General features: G+C 37.7%; 2 protein-coding genes across 3 annotated transcripts; both read right to left on the reverse strand.

Annotated features, from left to right (window-relative positions):
- Window positions 1-103: 103 nt before the first annotated feature.
- Window positions 104-4374, reverse strand: aicda (activation-induced cytidine deaminase). 2 transcript variants are annotated; one of them, XM_020928114.2, is made up of 5 exons: window positions 4178-4299; window positions 2514-2679; window positions 1071-1356; window positions 407-522; window positions 104-319 (listed from the first exon to the last, which is right to left on the reverse strand). In XM_020928114.2, the coding sequence occupies exons 1-5, from the start codon at window positions 4195-4197 to the stop codon at window positions 266-268; spliced, it is 642 nt and encodes a 213-aa protein (XP_020783773.1). In that variant the 5' UTR covers window positions 4198-4299; the 3' UTR covers window positions 104-265. The 2 variants fall into 2 exon arrangements, with proteins under 2 accessions (XP_020783773.1, XP_055019985.1); XM_055164010.1 differs by lacking the exon at window positions 2514-2679 and having other exon boundaries at window positions 4178-4374.
- A 2539-nt stretch (window positions 4375-6913) lies between these two features.
- On the reverse strand, window positions 6914-11663 carry nat14 (N-acetyltransferase 14 (GCN5-related, putative)). The gene is made up of 4 exons (XM_020928136.2): window positions 11513-11663; window positions 10441-10594; window positions 8935-9240; window positions 6914-7786 (listed from the first exon to the last, which is right to left on the reverse strand). Exons 2-4 carry the CDS (start codon window positions 10519-10521, stop codon window positions 7349-7351), a joined length of 825 nt encoding a protein of 274 aa, XP_020783795.1. The 5' UTR covers window positions 10522-10594; window positions 11513-11663; the 3' UTR covers window positions 6914-7348.
- Window positions 11664-12027: the final 364 nt, after the last annotated feature.

The following is a 12027-nucleotide window of genomic DNA, read 5'->3' on the forward strand; positions in this document are numbered from 1 at the left end:
ATAATAAGATTGAGATTTGAGTAGTTTATACAAAAGGTTTTATATTGAGTAAGATTTTCTGCACCAGACAAGCAGTGTATGAAATCAGTGTTTATTTGTGTAAGGTATGTACTGAATAATGCTACAAAAGTGACTTAAATTGGACTGAATAACTAGTATTAGTTCGCTGTTATAGCTTTTCTCAGGTTTCTCATTCTCAGGTGAAGAGTTGGGACTAAGTTGAGCTGAAAACATAATCCAGAAATTGTAGTGGTCTGGTTTTATGTCACAACAGCCCAAGAAGTCTGAAGGCGTCTCTTAAATCCTCAGTCTCGCACGGCTGTAACAGTAGAAGGATCACATTGTCACCTACAGAGTCTTATAACAATAATGATATCTCTAATTTATCACTCATGAAGATGCTTACTTGAAGGATGCGGGTCAGTTTCCTGGTCAGACGTACCGAGTTTTGGTGAAGACCTTCCCAGGCCTTGAAGCCCGTCTGGTTTCGAGCCACAAATGTTTGCCAGCAGTAAAAGTAGTCTGTGAAACAATGATTTTAAAGATATTATCAAACATTAGAATAGCATATTAGGTGAAGTCTTCTCTAGTCCACTGTGTTCACACTCATTTTGGTTTAGTCCTGGTCTTGTCCTATTTTAGCCTTCTAATTTTGTCCTAATGTAGTCCTGGTTTTGTCCAGATGGTCCTGATCTAGTCCTGGTTTAGTTCAAATGCAGTCTTCAACATGCACTACGTAAATTGAGTTGTGAAGATCCTCTACTAGTACTCAATGGAGATATTGTTGTTCCACAGTATGGACACACTATTTAACTTTTTTTTTCAGTTACACATGTTTTTATTGTTCAAAAATACATTGAAAAACATGTGGGGGTGTCCTTCACCTCCACAGATCTGACCTGTAATTTGGCCTGGTGGCATTACCTGCTTGTCTCCAAGGAGATGCATTTACTGCCATATTGTGGAATATTCCAATCTGGACAAAGCAATGACATCTTCATGGAGACAAGGTGGTAACTGTTCCACCACCAGGAAAGTTGCATAGTGGATTTTTAATCATGTTATTGTACCTTTATATTTCATGACTGTTATCTGCACTCCAGCCCTCTTCAGCATCCTCAGACCTTCTCGCTCTCTACTCTCCTCCAGGTCACAGAAGTAAAGCCGTGAGACGAAGATCCTGAGACGCAGGTTTGGAGTTTTTGTGAGGAACTGTGAGAGTTTGATGGAGCAGTTGACACAAGGAGACCAAGAGCAGAACCAGGTGATGGAGTAACTGAGTCTTTTGCTCTCCTCAGAATCTCCTAGGCCCCAAAGACCAGGGCACAGCGCACTCAGGTAACGCAGGAACAGGATCTGAATGAATGGCACAGATTAGAGGAGGACATTTGACTGTTGCAGTTTCTGTAGTTTGAAGTTATGCAAAAAGTGCAAAATTATTGTTGTATAAAAAGAAGTTGTAGGTGATATGCACTTTTGTGGTTTAAGGTGTACTACGTAACTTTTCTATTTTTAGGTTTGTCAGCTGCATGGAGATGTTTCTTGGAATGTTCCACAGCATTAAACAAATCAATCTTGCTCTTCAATAACGTCATAACGTCCTATCTAAGGTCCTATCTTAAACAAAATTGACTATTTTGAGTTTTAGGCCGTGTTAGAACATTGGAACCTCATCAAAAACAGACCTGGAGTTGTGTCTTTTTTTTTTCAGTCATTCAATCCCCATTCAAACTCAAAATGCTCTAATCCACCTTGTGATGTCATGAAGCGCTACTTTTCATGTTAACAGCTATGTTTTATGTTTAGTGCAGTAGAAATAGGCAATTCCAGGGCCGAAATTATTCTAGTGGTGTGTGGAGTTAAAAACACAGTGGAGCACTTCCTGTATTACCACATGACATCAGAAGGTGGAACAGAGTATTTTCCATTTGAGAGAATAACAGCCTAAATATGCAGGGTCTGAGTGTTGAATGAAACAAAACACAACTCCGGGCATGTTTTTAACGAGGAAACAACATTATAACATAGATTGGAAAATAGCGTAATCTGAGCCCTTTAAAATATACCTTGAATACATATTACTGTGAAAAGAGCTCTCTCCGCAGATCTGACCTGTACCTTGGCCTGATGGTGTCACCTGTGTGTCTTCATCAAGATGGATATGTTAAATGCCATACAATGGAACATCCCAGGCAAAGCAATACCAATTCCACGGAGACAAGCTCATGTTACACAGTGCACCTTAAATTAATAGTGTGCAGTATTTGAAGTTCTACCACAACACTGACAGCACATTTAGCACATTTCTGATGGATTACAAAAGTGTTATCTTATTATAATTTTCATGCAATACCAAAAAATATAAAGAAATTCATTATTGTCAATACCGCACCAATAATAATAATAATAATATCTTGTATGATTATTGCAGTTTGTAATTGGAAAACATCTCAAAGTGGTTAAAATCAACTCATGTTTTTAATTCAGTGATCTGAGCAGAGTTTCATACAGACCTCCACGTGGCAGCCATTGCGGTTACGAAGGTGTCCAAAGTCAAAGGACAGAGAGTCTGGCCCCACTCGTCTCTTTATTACAAAGCACAGGTACGTCTCGTGTCGACCCTTCGCCCAGCGCAAGTTCTTATAATGGTAAATAAACTTTTTCTTTGGTAATAGTACACTGGAACAAACACACACATTAGATGATTAGATATTCTGGTTTTGGTTGATTAATTGGCAACTCTAGATTTTATTTATTAAATGGATTCATTCAATCAAGACAAAAACATGAAACAAAAGACAGTGTTATTATTAAGCAAAATTGACTCCTGTGAGCTTAAGCCATGTTATAATGTTGTTACCTCATCAAAATAATATCAGGAGTTGTGTTTTGTTTCATTCACACATTGAGTTAAGTTGAGTAAGAATTTATTATTAGTCTGTCTACATCTCCAAAGCTCAAACTACTGTGTTCCACCTTGTGATGTCATGAAGTAGTAGTAGTTTTCAAGTTAACACCTCCTGTTACCTTTAGTTGAGAAGAGATTTGAAATTCTAGGGCTGAAATCATCCAAATTATTTTAATGAAGGTGTATGGAGTTTAAAAACACAGTGGAGCTCTTCTTGTATTACCACATGAAAGAAAAACTCAAGCCTAAGTATGCAGGGGTTTGTGTTAAACATATGAATGAAACAAAACACAACTCTAGGTCTGCATATGATAAGCAAACAACATTATAACATAGATTTATTTATTTACTTGTTTGTTTATTTATTTCATTCACATAGTATAAAAAGACACCGACAGTGTCACAACATCAAACATACAAGAAATGAATGAAAAGGAGCACAAAGAAGAGTAATTTCATGTTATCTACCCCCCTTTCCCTTTTCCAGACAATACATCAACACCGATGGTTATTCTAGATCTACTATAGATGAGAAAATAGGGTAATATGGGCCCTTTAAAGATGCACTGTGTAACTTTTCTGATGAACTGTCTGCCATCTGCTTATCTAGCTTTTATTGATTCACTTATTGTCAAAAAATTCAATGAAAAAACATGCATTCATGCCTGGAGGTGCCCAATGCGCGTCTGCACGGAGATAGATAGGTTTAAAGCCATACTACGGAACATTCAAAAGTAATGGCATCACTATAGAAGCAAGCAGGTAGCAGATCCTCCACCCAACACCAAGTGAAACTGTGCAACTTTAGGTATTGTATAACTGTATTGTATAAGTTTACAATAGAGTTAATTACTTATTATTAAAGGGACAGTTCCTCTTTAAAAGAACAAACGTGTACGTGAAATATGCAGGACGGGCATTTAACACTTTTAAAATTTAAATCACAATCAGGTCAGTGAGCTCAATATGTAGACACACTTTTTTATGAAGCAGCAAGCAGCTCTAATTTTATCTATTATGTTATTTTTAACTCAGTTGCATCAGTCAGTGTTAATAGTGAGAACTTTTACTATGCATTTCTCACTTTCAGAAGCTGCACTGAAACTATTGTACAGTGGTTTACTTGACCTACTACATGTAAAACCACTATTGAAATCAGTTACACCTTAATGCATGAAAATAAACTTCATAAGCATTGAATAAATTAATATAAATTGTTTAAAATCTGAATTAAAGTGTTGTGCAATGAAACGAATCTGTTGTACTCACCTGTCTAGTTTGGTAATCATTTTGAAAGCAGCGCCGCGGTCTTGTGTTGATTGTCAGGGATAAATGGAGGTAAAAATGAGAAAGAGTGAAAGTATGCGATGAGGGGGAACTGAAAACATATAGCTCACCTCTAAACATAAACATCCGCCTTTAAACAAAGACAACATCTGGTTGGACAAGACAAATTCAAAAGTTGTACTGTCATAAATGAGACAAATGAACCATGCAGCCCCGCTCACATGAATTTCCTATTTTTAGTGTTCAATGTAAACAGTAAGTCTTATTTTTGTAGGATATACTCTATTTCTATGCATGAAATGAGAAACAAATGCAATATTCCATAACTACTGTAACCTACTTTTGTGATATATCTTTATTAGACTTTTGATATATTTTTGGAAATTAAAACAGAGGAAATGTATCAGATAAAAAGTTAAAGGTACACTATGTAACTTTTCTGGTGTAAGGTCTGCTACCTGCTTGTCTCCACAGACATGTTATTACTTTGTTTGGAATGTTCCACAGTATGGCATTAATCATATTCATCTTAAAAAAAAACAAGCAGGTGCCATCAGCAGGCCAAGTTATAAGTCAGGTCTAAGGAGAGGCGACCCAACTCACAGTGGGAATTTACATATATTTTTGAGCAATGAAACATGTGTAATTGAATAAATGATGGTTTAATGCTACACTATGGAACTTTCCAGAAAAAGCAATACCATTTTAATGCAGACAAGTAGGTGATGGACCCGCCACCAGAAATGGGAAGCAGTATAACTATTTCATTTAGATTAATTAAAGAAAAAAAATCATCAAGCTCTGACTTTTTAAAACATCACAACACAAAATAAAAAAAATAAATGTGATTGAGAAATCCAGAACCGCATTTTTTTATAATTTAGTTTCTGGCAAAATACTTTTTATTCCTGCCAATTTTGCAATATCTATAACTGTGGTTGCCAAATATTTGGTTGTTTTGAAAATACAGGCAAAGTGGAGCCAAAGCACCTCCACACATAGTAGTGTGAATGCCACTTTTTGTGTGTCTCAACTTTTCCACCTGGTAAACTCCCTGCATCCTCTGGCCCCAAATTAGCTGGAACCGAAAGCATTACGAATCCTTCAAGGTCCTGACACCTATTTTGTCTCTCATTTGGGTTTTCCCTCTCTGCTGTTTGTAATGGGCCACCGGCGTTCAGCGTCTCTGCCAGACCAGGGTCCAGACTCTGTAGGAACTTGCCTTTGACCACTTTACGCCAATTTATTCATTCATTACTACAGTATTATTACTACTCAGTGACTTGTGTACTGAAAGACACTGTACTACTGTTGTTTCTGGCCACTACTTTATGTTTATTTACATAAAACAAACAATACTTTGTAATTTTATCATAATGTAAATCTGTGCACTATTTGTTTGTCCAATTAACTACCAGCAACTTCACAAGTCAGGTCACAACACAAGTACTGGTAGTAGTTTCACTAAATACTTTCACTCTTACTTGAGTATTTTTGGGTGAGTGCTTTTTCCTGCTATTTTAGTAGTGAGTGATATCATTTTAAAGTAATTTCTTTCTTGAATCTGCTGTTTTTGCTATTCCCTTCTCTGAGGATATAGCCTACTTTTACCTTGCTCTGTTCTGAGGTCTGTTTTGGTCCAGTGGCACAGCAGCAGGGCCCTCCGTTCCCATGATTCCCCTCACCCTCTCGTGCACTCTGCGGTTTGGGGAATTCACCGTTTCCCAGGACGGCTGTTTTTGGAGCTCCTCTGTGATGCATGTGTGTGTGTGCCCTCTGAAGGAGCACGTCATTAACACAGTCTATAGGTTATACATCATCTGGAACTAATTTCTCTAATTTATCCTTTGATTATGTGGTGCCCCAGCCTTTAGACTGTTTCATATGTGTGTGTCTGCATGCACGGAGCACCCTCCCCTCGTATTACATTACTCCGACAGTGCACAAACTTAATGTCTCTGCACATTTCTTCTTATGTGTCTCCTCCACTTCAGGATTGATGCCAAAGTCTATGTAACCACTTCCCACCCAACTCTTTGGTCTGACCACAGCTGACCAAGGTCATCGCTCTGCTTTACATGAGCTCCTCTGTGCTGTCAGTGTGGTGCAGAGGTCCAGCAGGGCCAGACACGGCTGTGCATTTACCCCGAGCTCAGGGGCACAAACCGGGTGTAAGAAACGCCAAGTCATACTTTCCGAAACCCACCCGCCCACGCCCTGCGCAGTGCTCGTATACACACTCACATGCACACATACACACTCACATACACACTCACCATACCGTGCAGACGCACATAACCACAGTCACAAACAGACTGTTTCCAGTGTGTGAACTCACATCTGTTTCCTGACAACAATAATAGGCTCAGATCAAACAGGCATCAGGTGTGACCTGACATTCACCAAGTGTCAGACTAACACCAGCATTTCTATAGTCCTGTAGTGCACGTGCACACTATTGTTTTTATAGTTGTCTTTGATTCATTCTAATTAAATAAAAGCAGTCACATTGAGGTAAAGTCTTACTGTACATCCTGTAGGGTTCTTCTAAACCACAGAGACACTAAGGTGAGGTGGAGGTGTGAGCAGATGTGAGAGAGGTCTGTGAACCTGCACAGGGCTTCTCTAAACTCACTTAATTCTACAAACCACAGTTTCACATCGACACCACATCTTAGATTTTAGATATAATGCACTAGTTATTCAAGTTACATCTGCTGACAAAGCAAAAACAGCAAACACTTTATTCCTTTCTTCAGTTTTAAAAAAGACACTCATTTACAGTACATCTCCAAACACTTTTGTCTCAGGACAGAAATATATGCAGCTATGGCACATTTTCAAAGTAATCACAAAGCGTTTGGCTTAGGGTAAACAGGTTTTACAGAAAGATTTAAGCATATGAATGAAAAAGTTCAAATACTTAAAGAATAATAAATATTGCAAAAACAAAACCACCATAAATATAATAAATAGAAATAAATAAATAATTAACTTAAACATCCTTGAAACTAACTCCTTCATGGGTCCCAGCTTCCTGTTACATGTGACATTTCGAGGGCCATTCAAAAGATAAAATTGTATGAAATTGTTAACTGTTATGGCAATACTCCAACTTTTCCATTATTCTGAAACCCATGGACTTCACTCTTCTCACAGGTCTTTATAGAACACCTTTGTGAGCGGGTATCCCATGAAACCTCTTTCTGGACTTTCTAATTCTACTTCTTTGTCATCGTCCTCCTCTTCGGAATCTCCCAGAATCCGAAAACCCAACTTCCTAAAGAACACCTCTCCCACTTTGGAAGGATATGGGACATGTGCGTAAACTCTGTGAGCTCCAGCATCTCTCTCTTTCTGCTGCAGACTCTGGACCAGCAGTCGACCCAAACCTTCTCGTCTGTACCAGGAGCTGACCACCACTCTGCAGATTCTCCTGATCCCGGGTCTCCTCTCACTCTCTCTGAAGATGCAGCCCTGAATCTCTCCATCGCACTCAGCCACCCACACCTGCCCTGCCGCCTCCGCTCGCTCTGGGCTGATCGTCTCTGTCGAACTGCTCTTCTCTTTGGCTCCTAATCTACGTCTGGGCTGGGAAAAAAAAAAAAAAAAAAAAGATTATTATTAGGTTGATTTTGTTTCCAAAGGTACAACTCAACAGTGTCACTTATATTGTGCTTTCCTTCAATCCAATGGGCATTCAGAGAGCTTTACATTAAGGACTAACCCAGGGGTGGGTAATCATTTTGGAGGGCCAGGACAAAATGCTTAACTCAATTCTGCATTAATATTAATTTTTAAAAAAAGCAGCAAATAGCATTGTATTGACAAGCTGGTAAGACTGGTAAGACTTTATGTTATGACTAAGCGGTGAAAAGGTGAGGCTGCCTTACAAAAATGTCATTAAAGAAAACACCTCCAAAATAAAAGCAATGCAGATTTAGTCCATGCACAAGGTAAAATTATAAAATATGTTTATTTTGTAATTCCAAATGATCTTAAATGGGCTGTCCTATGCACAGGTCTGCACTAACCCTTTCAAACATACACGTTATAAAATAGTGTATGCAATCACATCTTTTTTTTTTTTTACATTTTATGTGAAAGGTCCATCAAAAATAAAATGTAGTTTTACCTTTACCCTTTTTTTATACTATGCTTTTTAAGATAAGTTTATTGTATCATGTATTTTGTAACAATTGCTGTGCAGTGATTAAGGATGTGCAAAAATATCGATATATCGTATTTAATGTGATGACACAGTATCAATATTGGGGACTGCTGTATCGATATATCACCAAGAATATATTTTGGTATACTTTACTAAATTATTTTCTTACAGCGCAACAGTTTTGTTGTTTGTGTAGAGGAAGGAAACTTGTTTATGCAACACATTTGACATTTTCACTGTCTTGATTATTAAAATGTTTGTGTTTCATATGAACTTAGCACAAGAAGTGGTTTCACAAAGACTTTTAGTATCACAGCCACGATTTAGCCTTTATTTTTTATTGAACCATATTTCTTTAAGGGATGCCTCCTCCCTGAGTAAATTTTACTGGATAGTATTATAGGAAAGATCTGAAACAAGGACACCCTGAGATACAAAGAGAGCATGGACTCCACACGAGGGCCACCCAGCTTGGAACATTAACAAAAGTTAATACGGTTAAGATAACATGTGTGCCTATTCAGCAGGAAGTGAGGTCCCAAATCTAAATAATCACAAAAATACTGACCTTTCTTGTTGTAGGCGTCTTTCCACTGATTCGACAGTACGGGTTTGGCAGAGTTTCCTCCTGTGAGTCTCTGTAGGCACTGCCAACATAGTCCCAGGACGGCCGACTGCTGCCCAGAACCCCGACTGACCGCGGCATGGTGATCTTTAGAAAGACAATGAGCAGGAAGACTGGGATAGCAAGAGCCAAGATGAACGAGTGAACCAGACAACGTAAGATGGAGGAGAAAACAGCCAGAATAAACAGGCAGAGCGGTCGTGTCAGAATATGTAGAATCAGACGGTTTTCATTTCCCTCACAGCCCTCCTGTAAACACAGATTCACAATGAATTAATGTAGGGCAGGGAGTTACGCCAAAAAATGAAGATCACAATTTTCTTAGGGCCAGAGAATGATTTCAAATGTATCACAATTCATGTTTTCCTTGTACCTTTTACACATTTTTAAGAGGTAACTAAACCCATCTACTGTTTCTGAAAGTTAACTCTGCACTGTGATTGGTTATATCCACCTGGCACTCGCTCAGAGCATGATGGAGACTGACCAACAGGAGGAGGAGGTGTTGTAAAGTGTCTGTTTTTGACAATATATATGCTACTGGCCAAAAGTTTTAGAAAGGTTTTTAGAACACCGCGCTTTTTCCACTTTTTCCAGTTCATCCCAAACCAGCTCAATGGGGGTTTTAAGTCTGGAGACTGTGCTGGACACTCCATATTTTCAAGCTTTACCATTTTGTTCTTGTTTCCTGAGGTAGTTTTGGCAGAGCTTGAACTTGTGTTTTGTTATCTTTTATCTTTTTTTTTTTTTTTTTTTTTTTTTTTTCAATGTCTGGCTGTTCAGTACTTACATTTGTACCATTTCAGTCTCTTCATTGGACTTGCACGACATGAACTGCAATAAATAACTGGAAAAATTAGTGTGTTCTAAAACTTTTGACTGGTTTCGTACCTGTATTAGACAAAAAAGCATGGAATTACGATATGGTGATTTTGCCAAAATAGCATATCATCACAGGAATGAGATCATGATTTGTTTTGTATCTCCATATTACTCTGCCCTAGATTAAAGGTTGTATAGAGGATTTTCCAAGGAATGAGAAATCCAGCGACTGTCGTTTTTCAAATGTTGCGCATGCGTGAATTGTTTGGTAGACATGCAAATTAGAATACTAAGTATGTTCTAAATATAAAAACTACTAAAATGTTATAAAGCAAACTGATCAAAATAAAAATTAAACTCACTTTAGTCTATTAAAGTGATACATATATATATATATTTTTTTTTACAATTCTTTTACTTAATAGTTGAACCTCAATCAAAAAATGTAAGCATGTTTTAGTAAATGTTTTTGATGGGTTGCCAACTTGCTATGTCATTATCGCCCTACAATAGATATTTTAGTTCCAAAATGAAACAACCTACAGTGCCATAACATAGGTTGTGTTCACATCTGGTTTTATTCTGTCGTGTGTGAACGCAGACGTCATTTACCTTAAGTTAACTCACCTTGATAAGGGCTTTGACCATCTCGATATCTTCCTCCTTCATCCTCCTCATCACCACCTGATCCAACTCCAGTCGAACCATTTTGTTTGTTGAGGTTTGACGACCAAAGAATTTATGGGCTCATCGTAAACACTCTCCCCAAACTGTGGAAAATCTGGAGACAAGAATCTAGTGTTATATCATGAATTCAAGAATAAGTCTAGACATAAATCGTTCTACAGTTACAGTTTAATGACAACTGTGTACCTGTTGGTTTAATACATGATGGTAATTTAACTTAATATGAGTATCCACAACATAGTTGTTTGTACACTTAACTGTACCACATTTGGACACACTGTGCTCTTTGTTAAAGGACAGATTTTTAGTAATAATGTGGACTGATGAGGGTGATGTTCTGGAGTGAATGAAATGAATGATGACTTTGATAAGGATGATGTTTTTAAGAAGCTGAGAGAACTGGGTGTGAATGAGGATACAGAATTGTTATGATGCTCCAGACATTATAAAGACATTCTCTTTGTATGTTTGATTTTACAAACTATAACATCAACCTGCCCAGGGACTATAGGTGGAAATTAGCACTGGCGCTATAACCTGGTACAATGCATCTCTCCTGTTAAGGTTAATCATCTCATTAAATAAATAAACTAAACTAAACTAATATACTGTCCCTGTTAAACACAATAAATTAATAAATGTCTGTATAAACCCTAAGTCTTCTTGGTAGGATAAGTAGCAAAAGAAAAACTCAATTCTGTCAACTGGACAAAAGGGAAAATTGATAAATAAAACACAAATCTTAAACTTCTGCCTTCTACAGACACTTTTAACATCTGAATGGCCCACAAGCTTAAATCTGTGAAATGCGTCAGACCTTGCGATAGAAATGGAGTCCTAAATATAAGACAGTAATGTATTTAAATAGTATATAGTCCAGTTTAGTCCTGTCCCAGATACACTGACCAAACCGTGGGGAAGCGTGTCATTTAATCCTTGGGGGTTGTGTCAACACGCTGTGCGCTATGGCTACATGTTTTAGCACAGTGCCTATTATTCCGCAAATACGCACCTTTTCAAAGCGCCTCTTGTGAATCCATCGTCTTGAACATTTGATTGAATAAATACAGCCCGTTATAGCGCAAATAGGGCACGCAATTCCGCAGGGGAGCGCAGTCTTTTGCAGCTCGGTCTCTGTCGCTGTCTGCTGCACGTTTACGCAATTTACGTAATCAGCACGCGCGCCTACGTAAAGCGCCGAGAATGCGGGAGATACGCACAAACTGCACCTCCGCAAAATAAATAAAATAAAATAAAAATAAACTATTCTATTCAGGTAACCCAATAATATACCAATAATATAATTTTAAAATAACTTTTACTTTTAGTTCGGTCTTTTCCACGTTGGTTTTCTTCTTTTGCATAATTTCCTCGTCAATCGACTTTTCTTCTCTTACTTGAGTTGAGTGGCCCTCTATGGTTTTTTTATTTATTTATTTTTATTTTATTGGCATTATTTATTTATTATATTCTCTGTTTTTTTTTTTTTTTTTTTTTTTTAAATCTTATTTTATTTTACTTGTGTTA

The sequence above is a fragment of the Boleophthalmus pectinirostris genome, unplaced genomic scaffold (genome assembly GCF_026225935.1).
Source record: "Boleophthalmus pectinirostris isolate CB_2022bp ecotype Guang Dong unplaced genomic scaffold, ASM2622593v1 HiC_scaffold_6, whole genome shotgun sequence".
In the NCBI taxonomy this organism is placed as follows: Eukaryota; Metazoa; Chordata; class Actinopteri; order Gobiiformes; family Gobiidae; genus Boleophthalmus; species Boleophthalmus pectinirostris.